The sequence below is a fragment of the Pipistrellus kuhlii genome, unplaced genomic scaffold (assembly GCF_014108245.1).
Source record: "Pipistrellus kuhlii isolate mPipKuh1 unplaced genomic scaffold, mPipKuh1.p scaffold_m20_p_11, whole genome shotgun sequence".
NCBI lineage: Eukaryota > Metazoa > Chordata > Mammalia > Chiroptera > Vespertilionidae > Pipistrellus > Pipistrellus kuhlii.
In genome coordinates this window covers 19,774,258-19,794,826 of record NW_023425416.1, presented here as the reverse complement: position 1 = coordinate 19,794,826, position 20,569 = coordinate 19,774,258, and the positions used below count along the sequence as shown (strand labels likewise).

At 53.4% G+C, this 20,569-nt stretch overlaps 2 protein-coding genes across 17 annotated transcripts; both read right to left on the bottom strand.

Moving 5' to 3' along the window:
- Nucleotides 1-335: 335 nt before the first annotated feature.
- CRELD1 (cysteine rich with EGF like domains 1) lies at nt 336-7,747 on the bottom strand. 5 transcript variants are annotated; one of them, XM_036431102.2, is made up of 11 exons: nt 7,622-7,747; nt 6,974-7,166; nt 6,663-6,745; nt 4,990-5,100; nt 4,581-4,672; nt 3,760-3,936; nt 3,580-3,675; nt 2,312-2,395; nt 2,067-2,162; nt 1,721-1,855; nt 336-985 (listed from the first exon to the last, which is right to left on the bottom strand). In XM_036431102.2, the coding sequence occupies exons 2-11, from the start codon at nt 7,145-7,147 to the stop codon at nt 771-773; spliced, it is 1,263 nt and encodes a 420-aa protein (XP_036286995.1). In that variant the 5' UTR covers nt 7,148-7,166; nt 7,622-7,747; the 3' UTR covers nt 336-770. The 5 variants fall into 5 exon arrangements, with proteins under 5 accessions (XP_036286995.1, XP_045435118.1, XP_045435119.1 ...); XM_045579162.1 differs by having other exon boundaries at nt 6,974-7,529; nt 7,622-7,713; XM_045579163.1 differs by lacking the exon at nt 7,622-7,747 and adding an exon at nt 7,347-7,597.
- Nucleotides 7,748-7,912: 165 nt separating this feature from the next.
- IL17RC (interleukin 17 receptor C) lies at nt 7,913-19,937 on the bottom strand. Of its 12 annotated transcripts, none has more exons than XM_036431078.2 (19): nt 19,552-19,929; nt 19,239-19,260; nt 18,890-19,042; nt 18,545-18,619; nt 18,344-18,453; nt 17,218-17,329; nt 16,833-16,877; nt 15,326-15,465; nt 15,043-15,102; nt 13,077-13,131; nt 12,822-13,003; nt 12,691-12,741; nt 11,295-11,343; nt 11,019-11,140; nt 10,681-10,740; nt 10,099-10,147; nt 8,840-8,935; nt 8,683-8,721; nt 7,913-8,574 (listed from the first exon to the last, which is right to left on the bottom strand). In XM_036431078.2, the coding sequence occupies exons 1-19, from the start codon at nt 19,654-19,656 to the stop codon at nt 7,937-7,939; spliced, it is 2,163 nt and encodes a 720-aa protein (XP_036286971.1). In that variant the 5' UTR covers nt 19,657-19,929; the 3' UTR covers nt 7,913-7,936. The 12 variants fall into 12 exon arrangements, with proteins under 12 accessions (XP_036286971.1, XP_036286972.1, XP_045435116.1 ...); XM_036431079.2 differs by having other exon boundaries at nt 11,295-11,340; nt 19,552-19,928; XM_045579160.1 differs by having other exon boundaries at nt 17,218-17,354; nt 19,552-19,670.
- Between the last annotated feature and the right edge of the window lie 632 nt (nt 19,938-20,569).

Sequence of the window (20,569 nt, the reverse complement as noted above, 5' to 3'; positions counted from 1 at the left end):
AGCCCTCTCCTCCTGTTACTCCTCCACCAGGACAGCCCTCCATTTCCCAGGGCTTCAGGAAAACTTCCCAAGGGTCAGGGCCTCTAGGTAGCTTAGGCCAGGGGTCAGCAAACTTGCGAGCCGCAGTTTGCAGCACTGTTGACTAATGAGTTTGCCGACCGCTGTCAGATACCACCCTTTACCTCTTTGCACACAATATGCCACCATTGCCTAATCCTCACAGCTTCCAACCACACTGTAACATTTACTCTAGTCCAGTGGTGGGCAAACTCATTAGCCAACAGGGCAGCAAACCATGGGAGTGGGAGGGCAGACAGTAAAACGGAAGCTTCTCTGTTTTCCAAGTCCTTTCTTTATTTCCTGAGATGAATAAATAAACCAGTGGCTGAGGGGCGGGGGAGGTGAGCACGGGACAGTAGCTGGCAGCATGCAGTTGGCAGGAGGAGGCTGAGATGGGCCCACCCCTGCAGGAACCCACCGAAGCTCACTAGCAGCCACCATAAGGAGACACTTAAAATCCACACACGTTAGGAAGCCTGCCCAGTCTCCCCAGGGCCTAGATCCTATGGCATCCGTTTTGAGGGCTCCTTCTGCGTCCCAGGGGCCTCACCTGCCCAGGTCCGGGTGCCTCGGCTGCTCCGTAGGTGGGTAGGGGTTGCTTGGCCCACTCTCAAAAACAAGGCAAGCCGCCCTGAGTGTCCAGGCAGGAGAGAGAGGCCTGACTTTCTGAGGCAGGCTGGTGGGAGGAGACCCTGCAGGCAGGGCAGAGATTATCTGCCCTTGATGAAGCCTTCCAGCACACGGTCACTACGCTCCGACAGCCAGTAGCCAGTCATGGCCGCCACCGCCCCGATGAAGATGGCGGTAAAGACCAGATCACCCTTGGCAGCCAGCGTGGCCAGGGCACAGATGATGACGCCGAAGAACATCTGCTGCAGCACCACCAGCTCATCCTCGGTCATCTCTGAGAAAAAGCCCGCCGACTCTGCGGGGACCGAGAAGCACCCGTCACTCCTCCCCCCGTCCCAGAGTCTCCCCCGCGCCCACTCATTGCTGCCACGTGCCTGCGAGGCCGGCCGGCACGTGATGTCATTTACTGCTGAGAACCACTCTGAGAGGGGCCGTTACTATCCCTCACCAAACAGGAAACTGAGGCTCGGAGAGGGCGAAGAGGGTTGCCCCAGGCCACGTGGTGAGCAGGTTGTGACAGAGCACGTGCTGTGTGTACCAGCCCAGCCCCAGAGCCAGACCGCCAGAGTTCAACACCCAGCTCTGCGACCTGCTTGCTGTGTGGCCCTGGGCACATTGCTTCATTTCTCCGCATCCTCGTTTCCGCTACGGGGATGAGAAAGATCCCTACAGCATTGGGTTTTGTTTTAGCGGCAAAGGAAGTCAATACATGCAACATGCTTGGCACGGTGCCTGACGTGCGGTAAGCGTTGTGGAAGGGATCCCTGATATATCATGGTGGCGGTCCATCTCGCCACCCCATGGCCTACATAGCTCTCGGGGCTGGGACTTTGGACAGACGAGGAAACAGGCTAGGGGAGGCAGAGTAATGTGATGCCAAGTCCTGTTTTCTTCCTTCCCCAGGGAGGTGTGAGGCCACCGAAAGCTACTCTCGGTAAGATGTAGGCCTCAGGTCTCGGGCAGCCTCATGGGGCGGAGGGGTTGTAAGTGCACAGAGAACGGGTTTGGTGGGGGCCACGGGGGGACTCACCTGGGATCTGCTCCTTCACACAGATGCCCTCAATCTGCTTGTAGCCCTCAGCACAGACACAGCGGTAACTGCCCTCGGTGTTCTCACATTGCTCGTTCTCTCCCGGACACACCTCTGTCTCACACTCGTCCACATCTTGAGGGAGGGAAGGCAAGGAAGGAGGGCAAAGAGCCCTGACTTCCAGGGTCCCCACATACAGCACCCCGCACCCGGTCTCGTGCACATTCTGGCACTCCCTTCCGCCCTTACCCACTTAACATTCCACCCTTCCCTGACCCTGTTCCTATGCCAGCCCCTCTCCATGCACGGTGGCAAGGTACCTGTGCCCCCTTGGCAGGAGACTCACCGAGACACTTGGCGCCCACCTGCTGGTAGCCAGGGCTACACTTCTTACAGCGGCCTGGCCCTGCCCCCATGCAGCCCAGGCAGGCCTTGGCACAGTCTGGAGAAGAGAGGGGAGAGAGAAGGTGAAGACCGGTCACGAAATCCAAGGGGTTCTGGTGCCAGAGGAGGCAGACGTTGGGGGGACCAGGCGTGGAGCAGCTCCCCCCACCTCTCCCACACCCCCTCCTCCGCAGGGTGGACACTCGCCTCGGCACTCATAGGAGCCCTCCGTGTTCACGCAGAATTGGTCAGCTCCACAGTTGGCTCGCTCTGTGCCACACTCGTCGATATCTACAGAAAGGCCGGCGAGACGGGGGATGTCCATCAGCTCCCCAACAGGGAAGCTGAGACCAGAATCTGTTGCAGAATGGAGCTGCCAGGCTCGTGTGGTGTGGCAGCAAAACTGCAGGCTGCCCACCAGCACAGAAGCAGAGGTGCAGCTGGACTCCAGGCTGCCCAGGCAGATGGTGCATTTTCCAATCTGCCTCGCTGCACAGTACGGCCTGGTGGTTGAGCCCTGGCCAACAGGATGTAAACAGAAGTGACGTGCTCCACTTGTAGCTTGGCTTTAAAACAACAGGCTTGGACTCACCCGTGCACTTCCTTCTCTGTCGTACTTCCTGAGTGCCAGGTCATGGAGCACAGAAGTGCCTGTGAACTAGCCTCAGCCACAAAGACAACACCCCACGGGATGACTGCACAGTAAGCAAGAAGGAATCTGCACCCTTGAGTGATTGTGACAAGAAGAACTTCCCTGACAGCCTGGTCCCCTTGCTTGGAGACTGTGCTTTAAGATAAAAATAAACCTCCGTGTTCTCTAAGCCATAATCTTTGGGGATCTTTTTGTCACAGTGTCTTAGTCATGACTCTCACTTATACAAATGGCTAGGTTTGAGACAGACCGAGTCTCAAACCCAGGTCTCCTGACCCACATTCAATATCCTCATTCCTCTGGCTGACCCTTTCTCCATTTTCCAGACTGGGTCTAAATGACACCTCCTCTAAGAAGCCTTTCCTGATTCCTTTCCATCACCAAGCGGGATCAGGGGCATCTCTCATTGTACAAAGATCGGTCTGTACTGTAGTGCCTAGTTACTGTTCTGCTTCCCAACCAGGCTGAGATTTTCTTTTCTTTAAAAAAAAATAAAAAATTTATTGATATTTTTTACAGAGAAAAAGGGAGAGGGATAGAGAGTTAGAAACATTGATGAGAGAGTAACATTGATCAGCTGCCTCCTGCACACCCCCTACTGGAGATGTGCCCGTAACCAAGGTACATGCCCTTGACCTGAATCGAACCCGGGACCTTTCAGTTTGCAGGCTGATGCTCTATCCACTGAGCCAAACTGGTTTCGGCCAGGCTGAGATCTCCATAAAGATGGGAACTGTGTGGGTCTAGCCCAGAGATGTGGGCATTGATGGAGAACCAAGCCCAGGCCCATCTACCCCCAGACCTCAGGCCCAGCCCCACTCACCCACACACTTGAGGTGATGCAGGGCCCAGCCCCTCTTGCACTGTAAACAGTTGGATTCCTCAGGTCCTGAGCATCGGGCACAGGGGCCAAAGCAAGCTGGGGGGAATGGCGGGAGTAAGAGGATGAGCAGGCAGGCATCCCATCAGCCCCTGCCCAGCGCCTCACCTTTCGGCTACCTACCCGAACATACCAGATGGCTGGCGTTGCGCTCCACCTCAAAGTAGCCGAGGCTGCACTGGCCACAGGCCTCGCCCCCATAGCCGGCTTGGCAGTCACAGCGCCCGCTGCCCCCTCGAGTCCCTTCCCCTTCGCAATGCCCGTAGCCACCGCAGGGCTTCTCTGCACCCCCAGGACAGGCTGTGGGCAGACACCAAACCAGGGGAGATCGTAAAGACAATCTTGTATCTAGAAAATACTAACATTTTTTTCTTTAAAGAAAACTTAATTTTAATAGCAACATAATATTTTGTCAGAAAGCTGTAAGAAATTTACTTAACCACTACTGCACGATGGAACAATTAGGTTATTTACAAATCTTTTATAAAGACCGGATTGTTCATCTTTGCCACTAACGCTTTATCTGCAGCTTCTGGAAAGATTTGTCCCTAAAAGGGGCTGGTAAGAAGTTTAGCTCCTGAGTCAGAACTGTGTGTAGAAAATGTGTGGTGACCATGGGGGCATCAGGACAGCACCAGCCAACTCTAGGAAGGTCCCCTTAGTCCAAGGGGTGGGGCCTGGTCTGACCCCAGGCATGGGACATGACGGGTGGAGGGGGAAGCATTTCTCAAATACAAGATAAAACCACAGCAGCATCTGACTCAGCCTAACCACACACGTATCTTTATTACAGAGCCATTCCCCATGGATTTGCTCATCTCGTCAGCCCTGTGAGGCAAGGAAGAACTAAGGTCCAGAGAAGTTATGTGAGCCACCTAAGTGCACACAGCCAGCTAGGGGCAGTCCCCTCCCATCCCTTAAGAGAAACTTGGATAATAACTCACGAAGGCAGGAGGGTCCGAAGGTGCCTGAGGGGCAGCAGAGCTTCAGGGAATCCGAGCAGAGCCACTGGAAGAGGTCAGGGGCTTCCTGCTGCCTGAGGCGGGGAGGGGGTGTGACAGCGAGGGGTCCTTAGTATCAGAGATGCTGCCCATCCCCCAACCTCCCACCAAATCTCTGATACACCCACCGCATAAGACCCCTAAGACCACCTGACCAACGCCCTTTCCTCGTTTGGCGGAGGGACAAACTGGAGCTCAGAGTGAGAGCTCGCGTCCTTCAGCAAGTCCTCAGCAGGCCTGGGTTTGGAAGAAGGAGCCAAACAAGGACACAGCCCTTCGCATGCAATCCCCTGCTTTACTACCACCTGGCCCTGCCTGCGGCCCCTCCCTGGGAAAGCCCCCCATCACTCACTTGTGAAACCACCAGCTCTCCACCAGCTCCTCGCTCAGCTCCAGCAGGCGATGGCACTCGAAGTCCGACTTGCTGCACACGTTCTCAAGCACTTCTACCAGGCGGGTCTCACTGGCCAGACAGGGCAGAGCAGTGAGGACACATCCCACGACACCCACCAGCCTCCTTAAGGTCTCTCCCCCCACTCCTCATGCCACGACAGGGTCAAAGGTTAAGGGCAGAGGGCATAATGGAAGGGATACTGGTTTTGAGTCAGACAGGCCTGAGTTTGAATCTAGTTGTATGACTTGGGGCAATTCAATCGATCTTGAACCTGTTTTCTCTTCTGTAAAATGGGGACACCACCTCCCCTACAGGTTTGTTGTACGATAATTTAGTTCCTGCCTCTGCACAATGGAATATATACTCTTGCTGGGTAGATGTGAGTAAAAATATATAACAAGTGTTGGTGAGGAGGTGGGGAAACTGGAACCCTCCTACATTACAGGTGAGAATGAAAAATGGCACAGACACTGAGGAAAACAGTATGGCAGTTCCTTGATAAGTTAAACACGGAATCATCATAGGACTCAGTAACTGCACTCCTGGATTTGCACCCAAAAGAATGGAAACAGGTGTTCAAACAAAAACGTATACACAAATGTTCACTGCAATAGTATTCACAATAGCCAAAAGATAGAAACAACCCAAACGTTCATCAAATGATGAATGGATAAACAAAATGTGGTATATTCATACAACAGGATATTACTAAGCCTTAAAAAGGAATGAAATACTAATATGTTACATCATAGATAAACCTTAAAATTTTTGATAAGTGAAACAAACCAGATATAAAAGGCTACACATTATAGGATTCCAATAGAATTAGCAAATCCATAGAGACAGAAAGCAAATTAGTGATTGTCAAGGACTGAGGAGAGAATGAGAAGTTACTGCCTAATGGATGTAGCATTCCTTTTCAGGATAATGAAAATGTTCTGGAACTAGTGGTAATACTTGCATAACACTGTGAATGTACAAAATATCTCTAATGGTAAATGTTATGTGCTGTATATTCTACCTCAATAAAAATTAAATATACATATACACGCACATAAAATGTATTATATCTTTTAAAGAGTCTGACACAGTAACTGGCATATAGAAAGAGGTGGTTTTAAAAAGCTGCAAAGCCCTCGCCAGTGTTGCTCAGCAGATAGAGTGTCAGCCCGCACTCTGAAGGGCTGCGGGTTCGATGTCTAGTCATGGGCATGTACCTGGGTAACTTCACCTTCTACTAACTCCATTCCAGCCACTTCTCAAATACTCCAAGCTCAGTCTCACTCTGTCCACTTCTCTCCCCTGATTGTCACATAGCTTGCTTCTTCACTTCAGGTTTTTGTCCAAATGCCACACCTTGACCACCAGGCTTCTCACCATTCTGCAGTCCACCCTGTTTTACTGTTACTCACCTTGTAGGACATTCTCTATTGCCTCATTCACCACCTATCTCCTCTACAAGAATGGAAGCCATTTGAAGATGGGGTTTTGCTTGCCTTGTTTACTGCTGTGCTACAGATATTCAGTGATATTTGTTGAATGAGTAAGCACTCCCTCAAAGGCTCTAGGTCCCCACTACTAGAACAGAGAGTGGGGGGTGAGCTATACAAACCCCGCTTCCCAGCCCTTACCTGTCTTTGTACTTGGACAACTTCTCTTCTTCCCAGGCAGTATTCCCACCTCCAAAGTTGTCCCGGATGGTTCTCTCCAGGCCCTGGAAATGGAGAACATTAGGAATACCTAAGCACAGAAGTACAGTGCCTGGCGCATTCTAGCACTTCAGGATTTCACTGACCAGGAAACAGGCACAGAGGCCATACAACTAGTAAGTAACCAAGTTGGGACTTGAATCCATACAGACTTGCATCCCAGATCTCCCCACTGTCAGCCGCTTGCTACAGTAGCCGGTCGCCTCCCATCAGGCTGCTGCTGGTGCACTCACCTTGTTGAAGCTGTCGACCAGTCCCCGACACGTATGACACGGATGGGGCTGGGTTGGGGGCGAAGCCTGGGGAGGCGGAGAGGGCTGGAGCCAAACGGGGCCTGGGAGGCTGAAGAAGAGGCTCAGGCCCCAGACGAGAGCCGGGACCAGGTCCCTTGGAGGTCGCGGGGCCATCTTTTCCCAGGCTGGGGGCCTGTAGATGGAAGACATGGGTAGGGTGCGCTGGAGGAGCCAGGTGAGAAAGACACGAGTCTGTTCCGATATGCCAGGGGTCTGAGAGCCCAGATCTGTTATTTTAAAAAGGGAGGCAGGCAGGACTGGGATACCGGAGGCGAGAGAGGGTATGGTGGGGAAATGAGCGGGAATAAGTGATCCTTGTTACCGTTGGGGAGGTAGCCTGCACCCCTGGGCAAGGAGGCAAAAGTCAGCCCATTGTTTTAGAGTCTGAAGGTAGGTGTGTTGGGGGCAGGATCAGTGGAATTAGGTAGGATGGGTCAGATTCCAAATAGCGGGGGAGAAGCAGCCGGATGAACGCTTTGTGTGGAGGAGCCGGGATCTGGATGGGGAGAGGAGTCGGCCAGGTTCAGGGCCCGCAGGGGAGGATCCGGATCCCTGTCGTTGGTGGGGGAGGAGGAAGGGACGACGCACCCAACCCGCCGCAGGCGCAGAAGGCTGTCTCCGCGGCGCCACCTCCTCTGCAGCCTGCGTCGGACGTGCCACCTCCGCCGCCGCCGGCCCCCGCAGCCCGGGGGGCGGAGCCCGCGCTGCAGCCAATGGCGGCGAGCCATATGCTATTGCGTCACGCTGCACCAGCCAACCACAGGCGGCGCCGGGCTGCACCTGTCAGTCTGTTAAAGGGCCGCGGGGACCCGGACCGGACCGCGGGCTGCGCGCCAGGCCGGGCGCTCTGTCAGAGACACGCGTTGGGAGAGACGTGGATAGAAAAATAGCGAGCGCCTTTATTCAAGTCCTGTCCCCCGCCTCAAGCCCCATCTCCAGTCCCGTCTCTCGGGCCCCCGGGGGCTGCAGGCAGCTGTCCAGGGCGGGCTGAAGGGCTCGAGACACTTGCTGCGCCCGGTTCCGGAGCCCCCCGGGGCGGGCGGCGGCGCCGGGCCCCCGCAGAGTCCGCAGGAAATCGGGCAGCTGGGAGGGCAGGGCGAGGACCGGCACGGCGGCGCGGAACAGGGCGGGCACGGCGTCCGGGTGCAGCAGGCTGTCGAAGTAGGCCCCGACGTAGCGGCCGGGCGCCCGGCCCTGCAGAAAGTCGGGCAGCACGCAACTGAGCGAGGCAGCGAAGGCGTCGTGCGGGCGGTGCTGCGCCCCGGACGCCGAGGTCCCGTCCTGCAGCCACTCCTGACACAGCGCCACGGCCCCGGGCGAGAAGAGCAGGATCACCATGCCGCCCTCCTGGAGGATCTGGAGCCGCTGGGCGTGGAACCAGGCCAGGGACCCCTGCGCGCTCAGCTCCCGTCGGCTCCACAGGTCCACGACCACGCGCAGCGGCAGCTGGCACAGCGCCGAGGCCAGGGTGCCCACGAGGCGCTCGAAGCCCGCGTCGTCTGCTGAGTACAGGAGCAGAGCGGCGCGGCCCCTGGCGGCCGCTGCGGGAGAAAACAGAGGGAGGGGGGAGAGGGGAAGGAAGATGTGAGACGGCCTGAGGGCCGGCCCGCTGGGGGCGGCCCCTCTGCAGGGCGCTGGCTCACACTCACCCCCCGAGTAGACATCCTCCTTCAGGAGCCTCAGCCACCCTGTTAGGGGAGACGGGGCGGAGGCCAAGGGTGAGCTCAGATGCTGCTTCCTGTCTTTGAACTCCCAGGCCCCATCCCAGTCCTGCCTCTGGGGAATGGGGAGCCGGAAATGACTCACCTTTCACATGGTTCTTTTTGAGGAGGAGGAGAAGGAAAAGCACAGCGGCAAAGAGTAGGCAGGCCAGCCACACCAGGGCCCAGCGCTGGTGGGTATCTGGGAGACCAAGGGGAGGAGATGGGCTATTGTAGTTAGAGACCTTACACTTTCACGCCACTTCATGAAGGGGAAGTGAAGGGACTTGCCCAAAGACCACAGCACTTAGTGTCAGAGACAGTGTATGGATACAGACCCATCTACTTGGGTGACTTTGGATAAGTGACCTCACTTTCTGTTTCCGTTTTTCACCCCTGTAAAACTGGGATAACAATAGTACCTGCCGATAGGATTGTTGTGAGAACTACATAGGTTAATACACACAAAGCACTGGCAATGCCAGGCCATAGTAAGTCTGCAAAGGTCATTATTATTGTCCCTTAAGCCTAGGGTGGCTGGGCCTTTGACTTCACTCTCTCCGGTGACTGCAACAGCCTTCTGATATCCCTGACCTCTTTTTTGTCTCCAATTCATTCATCACGTGGCATACCGAGAGATCTTTTAAAAATACAAATCTGATTATAGTCTTTCAGAAGGCTCCTGCTACTCTTAAGGTAAACTCCAAATTCCTTCCTTTGGCTCCCAAGGCCCGATATGGCCCATGCATCCTCAGCTCATGATAGGGATCTGCCTCTCAAGACATTCCAGCCACTCTGGCCACTGTGGTGGTCCTCAAAAAAAGCACCCCACATTCTTCACAAAATGCATCTCTAACTCCTCCACCTAGATCAGCCTTCAGAATTCAAAACCGGTTTGGCCCAGTGGATAAAGCGTCGGCCTGCAGACTGAAAGGTCCCGGGTTTGATTCTAGTCAAGGGCATGTACCTTGGTTAAGGGCACATCCCTAATGGGGGGTGTGCAGGAGGCAGCTGATGGATGTTTCTCTCTCATTGATGTTTCTAGCTCTCTATCCTTCACCCTTCCTCTCTGTAAAAAATCAATAAAATATATATATATATTATTGAGAGTGCTTCAATAGCTCACAGCGACCAAATGATTTGGGGCTAATGCCTTTCTAGCCTTCTATGGCTGGGGTGGGGACATGTGTTGTGTCTTGGTGATGCTGGGGTGGCCTGCAAGCTTTCATCGTGGTTTCTGAATGATTGAAGAATGACTCTTTGATTTATCTGAGCCAGGGAAGGACATAGCATGTATTGCCTGCATGAATGGATCCTGTCAAGATTTCAGCTGTGAAAATGAAGGGTCATTCTTGTAATACTCACACTTGTCCATGGGGCAGGCCCATAGCGCTCCCAGGTCATTTTTCCACAGCTGTAAAACACAAACAAATCCAAGCCCTGAGCCCTCAGCTTATGGTTCAGCACTCACCAAATTCTAGCTAGCCTGATCTCCAAATTTCCAGCCTCAATTATGCATATTTCCCCACACATATAGCTGGTTCTTGCAAGCTACTCTGCCTTTGCTTATGCTGTGCCTGTTGCCTGGACTGTGCCTTCACGCCAGATCTGGCCCACATGCAGAGACCCGTCCTTGAGTTCTCCCTGGAAACCAAGCGCTTAGCACATGTGCATGTTGTTATCTGTTTATGGGTTTTTAGCCAGCAGTGAGTAACTTGGGGACAGGAACTATGCTCCTTCAACTCTTAGCTTCCCCAGGACTGGAAACAAAAGTAGCACGAACAGATGGTGGATGGGTGCTGGAAGGACAGTGAGGAGGCCTCTGCCTGGGAAGAGTGAGTCTCCCCGGTGCCCTCAGGCACAGGAAGGAGTGGAAGAGGCCACAGGCAGAGTGTTAGGGGTGTTGCCCTTGGACGTTGGGGCAGGGCTCGCCTGCCACCTACTCACCTGCAGACACTGTCCTGACTGCAGGTCTTGTAGTAACTGCTCTCCAAGGCGAGCTGCCCTCTGCCAAGCCAAGGGGTAGGAGGCTGTCACCTAGGGGCACTGCACCTAGGAGACCACCAGGCTGCATGCAGCTGGGCAGAGTGAGGGGATGGCACCAGAAGTTGGAAGATTTCTGAGAGATCACTGAGAACAGGGCCCAGGTCTGAATCACCCCCATGTGCCCAGAGACTAACACAGAGCCTGGCTCTGAGGAGGGGAAATTGAATAGAGGGAAAATCTGAGGCTAGTTTTGAGATGAAACTGGAGAGGTACATGGAGAAGGGTCCCCCAGCCCTCACCGTAGAGGCCCCGCTGAGCAGTGGGGTGCAACCACTGGGTTCCAAGGCACAGATGGATCTGTTGTCCTGGGGGCCTCGTGTCTCCACCAGCAGCATATCATCCTTGGGGGGGCCCAGAGATTCTGAAAGGGATGAGAGTCCACTCTTGAGACCCAACCTTGCTGGGGGCTGACATGTGCCCCCCTCATACCTGACCTTCACCCCTAGGAGCTGGCACTTCCAGGGTTCATCCCTATTGCAATGGCCCTGTCCCAGCCTCCTGCAGGCCCCACTCACCAGACCACAAGCACTCTTGCAGCTGAAGCTTCTCCCAACTGCTCACCTGCTTGGAAGAGGCCAGGATTAGGGGCATAAAGAAAGGCAAGAGCGCCCTGGCTGGTTTTCTCAGTGGTTAGAGCACCAGCCCAAGGACCAGAGGGTCATGGGTTTGATTCTGGTCAAGGGCACATGCCTCAGTTGCGGGTTTGATCCCCAATCAATATGTCTCTTTCACATCAATATTTCTCTCTCTCTTTCTCTCTCTCCTCCCTCCATTCCACTCTCTCTAAACATTCAATGGAAAGAGTATCGTTGGTGAGGATTAAAAATAAAAAGAAAGAAAAGCAAGAGCCAAGGCCAGAAAGATCTGAGAAGAGAAGGGATAGGCAAGGGGAGGCCTGTTGGGTTGGGGGTTCGGGCACTCTGGACCTGACCTTGGGCAGCTCTGGGTGACTGGGAGTCACTCCGTCTTTCCCAGCTTCCGCCTTGGGAGATCATCTGGGCTAACAGGCCTTGGGACCCTAAATTAGCTCTTCTCACATCTGACAAGACACTTTATGCATTTCCATCTCACTACCTTCTCAAAGAGGCCTCCCCTGACCATCCCACTTGAAATTGCAACCTCAATCCTCACTATCCTGCCTCAATATCCCCATAGTATTTATATACAATTTAAAAAATCTTCACCAGATGATGTTTTTATTTAAAAAAAATTTTTTTTTTTTTTTGAGAGAGAGACATCGATGGGTTGCCTCCCAAATGCCCCTGACCCAAAACCTAGGTATGTGCCCTGATCAGGAATCAAACCCACAACCTTCTGGTGCACAGGAGGATGCTCCAACCAATTGAGCCACCCGGCCAGAGCTTTATATTAACTATTTTAACTTACTATAATAATTTACTTACTGTATCTATTGTCTACCTTCCTCCACTAGAACATAAGCTCTCTAAAGATGAAAACATTTATTCATTTTATTCTCTGACATCTATCCCAAGTGCCTGAAACAGTGCCTGGCACACAGTAGATGCTCAATAAATCTGGAATAAATGTGTTCATAATAACCCTGTGAAGTTGTAGAACAATCCATTATACAGGTAGGGACATAGGATAATAACAAAGGCAGCTAACATTTGTTGAGTATTTGTGAAGAGTTTATCTTATTTAATCTTCATAACCACTCCATAAAGTAATTACTGTTATCCCCATTAAACAGAGGAGACTGGCCTTCAGAGAGATGGAATGACTGGCACTGCTAAGGTAAATAGCGGAACTCCTAATGAGGACTCCCATAACCGCTTTGCTCCAAGAACCCAAGGATAAAGTGGGTGCAGAACACAATGTCTTGTCCGGGGGTCCCTGCGGGTGGGAGGAAGGTTCTGCTCCCACCACGGCGTGCTGGTGCCCCCTTCTCACCTGGACACAGAGGTTGGGGTGGCCGTTCAGCAAAGGGAACTCCAGGGCTTCCTGTGGAACAAAAAGAATGGGAAGGGGTGACAAAAGGTGGCCCCCTGGGCTTGCCTTCCTCCTCCAGCCCGCTTACTTACGTTCACAGTGACGTTTTCCCGGGTCAGCGGTGGGACCAGCGGCTGGCAGGAGCCCCTGCCCGGTGCCTGCCAGCACAGGGTGGCCTCGGTGGGCAGCGAGCATGGCGAGACCAGCCGCCAGCCCCGTGGGGGCAGCAGCTGCAGCCGGGCCCTCCGCCAGAGGTTGCGATGCGCGCGGGTGTCTGCAGGGAAAGGGCGTGGTCACTGTCAGTCAGTCTGCACCCATCCTGCCCTGGCCCCTGCGAGTCCCCTCACCGTTCGTAAATGGGCAGATGCTCGTTCTAACAGAGTCAGGTTCCAGAGGCCACACCTGGAAAGGAAACAGGCCCCACTGTTAGGTAACCCCAACCAGCCCTCCAGGGACAGATGCAGGCCCGCTGCGAGGCGCTAGGGACACACTCATTTGGCTGATTTTTCACAAACACTTGCCTGGTCATCCTTTGCAAGGCCCTAGAGAGGTACACATTTAATTTTTTTTTCAGCAAACCCTATGTCAAGATCTGGCAACATCTTTGTTTAACAAACATTTTTTAAAAAAATCAATTTTAGAGAGAGAAGGGGTGTGGAAGGGGAGAGAGAGAGAGAGAGAGAGAGAGAGAGAGAGAGAGAGAGAGAGAGATATTCCCTCCCCCTCACACACACTTATTTGAGCGTTTACTGGTTGATTCTTGTATGTGCCCTTACCAGGGAATTAAACTCACAACCTTGGCCTATTGGGACGACACTCTAACCAACTGAGCTAACCGGCCAGGGCCTTTAACAAACTTGTAATGACTACTACTATGTGTCTTAGCACTGTGGTAGGCACTAGGGACATTTAGTAATTAAATCCACAATCACTTTGTGAGAACCTACTCTGTGCCAGGCACTTACTATCCTAGGTGTTAAAGACACATTCATTTGTTCTTTCAATAGACTTCAAAAATGCACCTATTATGTGCTTAGCCTAGTGCTAAGCACTATCAATTTATTCAGCAATTAATTAAATGCCCCTGCTCGTGTCAGGCATTGTGCAAGGCTCTGGGGAGTTACTAAATTTGAATTAGCTATTATTTCTTTGCCTTCAAAGAAAAGACAAGTTCATGGTCGAAATAAGAATAAAAATGTATAAAAATTAATAGATTGATCATTCATTTATTGAGCATCTGTTGTATGCAAGAAGAAATGAGGCAGGTGCCCAAATAAAAAAGGAAATGGACAAGGAAGAAGTACAAGGAGATGTGCAGATAGGCCAGGAGATTGAGGGAAGGAGGTGACATGTGAGCTGGAAGGATGTGGTTGTATGGAAAAGAAGTGGGGGCATCTCAGGTAGTGGGAATCACCGGAGCAAAAGCACAGAGGGGGATAGATCTTGATAAGTAGCTCCATCTGGAGGGAACAAAATTTCCATCACGAGGAATCATGGGAAAGACCAGAGAAAAGGTTCAGTTGGGGGTCAGAGTATGGGGCTCAGAATGCTCAGGAGTTCTAGGAAAGGAGGTGGCATGGGAAGTTTGGATTTTGTGTGGTTGTTTTTTTCATTTTTTAATTAAGGTATTATATGTGTACATATCTTATCATTGCCCCCCGCCCCACTCAACATGGGAAGTTATTGAAACAGTCTAGAGGAGATATGACAGAAGCCCAAACTGGGCTAAAATGGAAAGGGGAGGAAAAGAGAATGAAAAGTATTAATGTCAGAGGTCAAATAGATGGAATCTGATGACTAATTAAATGTGCAATCAGAGGGAGAGGAAAGAACCAGCAAATATAAGCCCACATTGTGGCATACTTCCTTATAACACGCCTGTGAAGCTGGTACTATTATTCTTCCCGTTTCACAGAGAGGAAACAGGCTCAGAGAGGTGAAGTGACTTGCCCAAGGTCACACAGCTAGCTAATGGCAAGAGTCAGGATTCAAGCCAGTCTGAGTTCACAGCACACACTCTACCTCCAGGAGCACAAGAGGAAAGTGGAGGAGTAGAGGAAGACTTTAAGGAGGAAGTGACATCTGAATGGGTCATGAAGCATAAGTGCGAGTCCAGTGGATAGAGTATCAGGAAGAGCATTCGAGGCATGCAACAAGCAGAAGGCATAGGACAGCAAAGGTCCAGGGAGGGCCAGTCACCCTAGGGAGCCATAGTTTTGACCTCAAAGGGGAGCGTGGAGGATAGTGAGACCAAGACAGTTAGGGCCACCCCCTCACCAACTCCCCTGGCATCCAGCTAAGCTCTGCTCCTACCTGAATACAGAGACAGGGAACCAGGTCTGTGTGGTTCAAGGTAATGGTCTGCGGCCCAGTCTGCGGGATAAACAAAGTGGGGGGGGGGGGGGTGTGACGATAAGGAGATAAGAAAGAGGGCAAGGCCAGAGGTCAAAGCCAAGGAAACAGGCATGCAGCATTTCCCCCAGTAATGCCGTTTGCTTTGGGTGTCAGTTGCTGTGTCCTCTTCAAGGGCTCCCTGGCATCCTTTGCATGGGCATCAGCCTAGAGTGAGAATGGACCCGGGAGGGGGAGGTCTCACCAGGTTTCTGTGCCACCAGGGTTTCGTAGGGCCCTGGGCCTGGTTCCAGTACAGGGAGAGGCCGAAGTGCTGTTCCTCAGGGACATCCAGCACCAGGTGCACATCCTCACCATCTGCAGACACGTTGAGCCAGGGCAGGGCTGTGGGGGAGTCAAAGAGAAACTTCCTTCACCTCTCCTGCACACCCCGGCTGAGCCATACCCACCGACTGACCCTTTGGAGCTCCCTTCAAACCCTCCAGCCTGGGAGGCTCCTGGAGGACAGAGCAAACGTCCCCACCTCAGACCAGGCAGCTGGGGACTGAGCTCATTAGGCCCCAGCATGCGCTCTTGAAATCACCCTGTCCTTGCTTCCCTCTCCACAGCCAGAAGGAACCTGTAGCCACTAGAAAATAAATCCTTCTCGCCCTGACCGGTTTGGCTCAGTGGACAGAGCGTCGGCCTGCGGACTGAAGGGGCCCAGGTTCGATTCCGGTCAAGGGCATGTATGATGGCTACGGGCACATCCCCAGTAGGGAGTGTGCAAGAGGCAGCTGGTAGATGTTTCTTTCCCATCGACATTTCTAGCTCTCTATCCCTCTTCCTTCCTCTCTGTAAAAAAAATCAATAAAATATATTTTATTTATTTTTAAAATATATTTTTATTAATTTTTCACAGAGAGGAGGAGAGAGGGATAGAGAGTTAGAAACATTGATGAGAGAGAATCATTGATCAGCTGCCTCTCGCACACCCCCCACTGCAGATGTGCCCGCAACCAAGGTACATGCCCTTGCCCGGAATCGAACCTGGGACCTTTCAGTCCACAGGCCGACGCTCTATCCACTGAGCCAAACCGGTCCCGGCAATAAAATATATTTAAAAAAATAATAAAATAAATCCCTGTCCTGAGCTCAGTACCCTCTGACACCGTCCCCCATCCCCCATTACTCCCAGAGGAAAAACCTAGTCCTTAGAAAGGCTTGCAAGACCCTAACCAGTTTGGCTGCTGTGACCACTCTGAACTCATCTCCTAGCCCATGCCAGGGCTGTGGGCGTGATTCCCAATAGGGGGCGTGCAGGAGGCAGCCAATCGATGTTTCTATCTTTCTATCCTTCTCCCTTCCTCTCTCTCTGAAATTAATAAAAACATATTTAAAAAAAATCTAAATAGTGCAGGGAAAAAAAACATCAGAACCATGACTTACTTAGCTCTCATTTTATGGTTTAATATTTTTATTTGATATATTGGGGAGGGTGAACCATAATCTTGGCAATGCTTTGAGCTTCTAGATGTCCCGGATACTAACAAATATTTTTTTTACAGAGAGAGATTCACCTTTATGTTCCCAGTAGCTGGCACAAAGTAGGAGCTGTTGCAGTTCATGTGTGATGAATGAATGAAAATGAATAAATGAGCTCTGCATGTTTCTGAAATGTGGCAACCCAGACCCGAAGCCAACTCCATGGGTTTCTCACACCCCAGACCCTGGCTCTCCCTCCTCCCAGCCACAATGGCCCTATCCCCTACCCCAGCAGCTCTGGATGCTGTCCTGGACTTCGAGGCCCCTGCAGTCTGGGGAGAGATCACAGAAAAGCCTCCGGTGGGGCTGGGGACCAAGGAAAGAAGGGGGGGGGGGGCACGACCTGACTCATGAGGAGCTCTGGAAAGGGCTCCCTGTCCCCTAGTTACCACCCACATCTGGGCAGGGCAAAAAGCACCTTCCCCAGGGATGGGAAAGCCGTGTCACTGGGGGAGAGGAGGCACGAGGAACTGATGGGTGGATGTGAGCTCACACCGCTGCCTGGGAGTAGACAGGACTAGGAAGGGGATGAAAGCAGGAGGGGAGTGGCCAACGGGGTGGAAGATGAGGGAGGATAGGATTTGGGCCCCCTGAGGCTCCGTAGCAACTTACCAGGCAGCCGCTGTATGAAATTGAGCTCCGCCTGGTACCTGGGCTGAGTGTAGGACCAGATTCGCACCTCAGCCCCTAAAGCAGCCTCGAAGCAGTCAAATGTCACAGAGCCCTGTGAGGAGAGGGGTGGCAGGAGGCTGGTGGTATTGGGCTCAGAATCCATGCCAGGGATGTGGGATCCTCTGTGTGGACCACTCCCTCCCATCGTTCCCCGACCAATGACTATGTTCATACTGTATGGCCTGAAATTCTGCCATTGAAGTTTCTTTATAGGGCTCCCAGTTCTAAGGCACACACCCTCAATAGGGGTGTCAGCAGGGCACGATAAGTCCCTGCCTCAACTCCAATTGTTCTGGATCACATGGCCAAAACCAAGGTGTCCGCACACCCTTCCCCACAGAATTGGTTCTCACGCCCAGAGCCTCTTTGGTCCTTCCCATGGGCTGGGCCAGCAGATGCTCACCCACCCAATAATTCTCCAGATGAGAGGATATTGCCTGGGGCCTGGGGGCAGGAGGGGACCATCATAGGGTTTGAGTGGTTTGGCCCAAGTGGAGAGACCCCTCCAGGAGTAGCCCCAACACCCTGCACCTTGGGGTACACATGGGGCAGAGATGCTGAGGCAGGAAGTCCAGAGCAGTGGATCCAGCCCTGGAAAATTAGGGTAATAATAATAATAATAATAATACCTGGCATTGTCACCTCACTTAATCCTCACAGCATCCATATGAAGTAGGACTTTTTTCTTTTTAAATATATTTTATTGATTTTTTTACAGAGAGGAAGGGAGAGAGATAGTTAGAAACATCGATGAGAGAGAGTCATCGACCAGCTGCCTCCTGCACACCCCTCACTGGGGATACGCTCGCAACCAAGGTACATGCCCTTGAACGGAATCGAACCCGGGACCCTTCAGTCCGCAGGCTGACGCTCTATTCACTGAGCCAAACCGGTTTTGGCTGAAGTAGGACTTTTCTTATCCCCACATTGCAGACAGGAAAATAGGTATAAAGGGCTGAAAGGATTTGCCCACAGCCCTGATCAGCCCCGAGCTAACGCATGTGGAAGCACTTTGCAGATTTCATATTCAGAAGGTGGTGGTTATTATTATTATTATTTCTCATACCACAGACTGGCCAGGCTGCACGAGGGCAGTGGGCACTTGCACCTCCAGCAGGACACAGCGGGCAGTAGGGTAGGCCTGGAAGGAGAGCACGACTTGGGCCTGGAGGGAGGCTGTGAGCAAACAGGGCGAGAGCTGGTCAGCCCCAGGGGCCGCAGGCAAGGCCCTGGCAAGGGGCAGTTGGGCCAGCAGGGCGTTCCTCACCATTCCTAGGCTCTTCAAGCTCTGGGTCAGCTGCTCTTCCAAATGGTTCCTCATTGTCAGGCTCTTCCCAGTGGCCTGGAAGGCCCCAAGAACAGGGCTCAGGTCAGGCCTCCTGCTCTGGGCTGGCTTTGGTTTTGGCTTTCTTCCAGAAAGTGCATGCGGGGAAGCTGGGGCCAGGCCTGAGGCCTGGGGGTGTGGGAGGATGGGGAGACCAGACCAGCCTGGGGTCCTTTGGCCAGTGGCCTCCAGGAGAACACTGAGGATGTCCAGTGCTGCCTGACACACTGCCTGATCCTCATGCCCAACCCAGAAACGTTCACATGTGCACATGGGTGGCATGCTCACCACGCACGGCCAGGTGGACGGACACACGCACGCAGAGGTTGCAGTCAGTCTCCTCATGACACCTCAGCACCAGCTCTGTCTGCAGGCGCGTGGGCACCAGCACGGGTCCTGGGGCAGGCTCGACAGCCCCAGGCAGGCAGAGCACGTCACCGTCTGTGTGTGAAGGGCAGGGTGGGAGCCAAAGCTGTTCTACACCCAGAATTTGGTTGCAACTGACACCCCTCGAGGGCCAAGGAACTTGGGCTCTTCAGGGGCTGAGGTTGGGCCGTGAGGGCATGGGACTGGGACAACTCCCCTCCCTCCCACCAACCTAGGAAGTTCTTTTCCCTCTGAAAGTAGGGCTACTCACCCCACAGGTGGCAGGAGAGGCCCTGGGAAGGAGGTAAAGGAGAGTCAGGATTTATGATCTTAAATCTAACCCTCTTTCCCTGCCTGAGATCCCCACCCACCTCTTTCTTGGGCTCCCTATGCCATGCCTCTCCCAGCAGCAGACAGACCCAGCTCTGCCCCCTTCCCCATTCTCCTCTTACTCCATCAGTACCAGACAGACCAGCTAGGGCAGTTCTGGTGGCGGCGGCAGTGACAGGAGCCAGGCTAGGGCCTTGATGGGCCTCAGTCTGAACCCTGAGCCTTCCCCAACCCCCCCATGGCCCCAGACTCACCGGAGAGCAGCGAGCAGCATCCCGAGGCTCCATAAGCCTCTCCAGAGAGAGGACCACGGGGCTTGGGCCCAATGCCAAGGACAGCAGGAACCAACGCACAGGCATCTTCCAGGTGCCAGGTGGCACCCAGGCCCTAGGCCCTTTCCTGCCCCCCCCCAAAGGGGGGGGGCAGACACCTCAGCTCTGCTCCCACGCAGTCCCCAGTGGTTGGGCGGAAGGGGCCAGAATCTCTCCCCGGCCTCCAAGGTCCCAGAGCTGGCGAGCTGGCACACTCCGTCTCCTCGGAGTCCTGACTGGAGTCTTAGTCTCAGGCGAAGTACTTTCGGTTTTTGGCTCCTGGCAGGCAGCTAGCTGTTCCCGCCCCACCTTGTCCCTCCCACTAGGCCTGGGAGCCAGCAGGCTTGGATTGGGGTGGTGGCCTCCTCTCCTCTTCCCCTCCTTTTCCTCCTCCCTTCCTCTCTCTTCTCCTCCCCTGCTGACATCTGGCTGGGAGGGCCCCTGGAGAGGGCGTAGCAGACTGGCTTCTTGACTTAGTAAGGAGGCTCTTACTCACCCCAGGAGTCCCTAAGGAGGCTGTGCGTGCACCCCAGGGCCTGGGCGGGGCGAAGCATTGTTGCTTCCCACACAATTCTGGGGTCTCGGTGCCCAGTGGGTCCCGTCTTGCTGGCACTCGGGGTCTCTCCACACAGACTCGCTGGGCCTCAGTGGCCCTTTGTAGGCCGGGAGCTCTAATGGCAGCGACAAGGGGCACCAGAAAGTGGGCTTTTCCCCACTTCCCAGCTCAAGCGTGACAGCGCTGGGAGGAGGAATCCAGGGTCTGGGGCCAGACACACAGGGGTCTCCTTTGTGCTGATGGCCTGGGCTGGCTGTGTGCTGATGGACACACACCACTGTTTTGAACTGTTTTTTCCTCTTTTCTCATGAAAGAATTATAATGAGGATCAAGATTTCCAGGTCCTCCTTTGCTTTTCCAGTGACACGACATGGTGGATGGGGGTGTGCGTGTGGACGTGGAGGA

Excerpts from the sequence above, each read along its gene's own strand:
- CRELD1 (XM_045579162.1), bottom strand. The coding sequence starts at position 7,183 with ATGTCTTCCATCTACAGGCCCCCAGCCTGGGAAAAGATGGCCCCGCGA. Across the intron at positions 5,101-6,662 it reads TTGTCCAAGTACAAAGACAG|TGAGACCCGCCTGGTAGAAG; the intron begins GTAAGGGCTGGG and ends CTGTCTGGCCAG. Across the intron at positions 3,676-3,759 it reads CAGCCATCTGGTATGTTCGG|CTTGCTTTGGCCCCTGTGCC; the intron begins GTAGGTAGCCGA and ends CATTCCCCCCAG.
- IL17RC (XM_036431078.2), bottom strand. The coding sequence starts at position 19,656 with ATGCCTGTGCGTTGGTTCCTGCTGTCCTTGGCATTGGGCCCAAGCCCC. Across the intron at positions 15,103-15,325 it reads CCTGGTGGCACAGAAACCTG|ACTGGGCCGCAGACCATTAC; the intron begins GTGAGACCTCCC and ends TTTATCCCGCAG. Across the intron at positions 12,742-12,821 it reads GGGAAAACGTCACTGTGAAC|GAAGCCCTGGAGTTCCCTTT; the intron begins GTAAGTAAGCGG and ends TTTGTTCCACAG.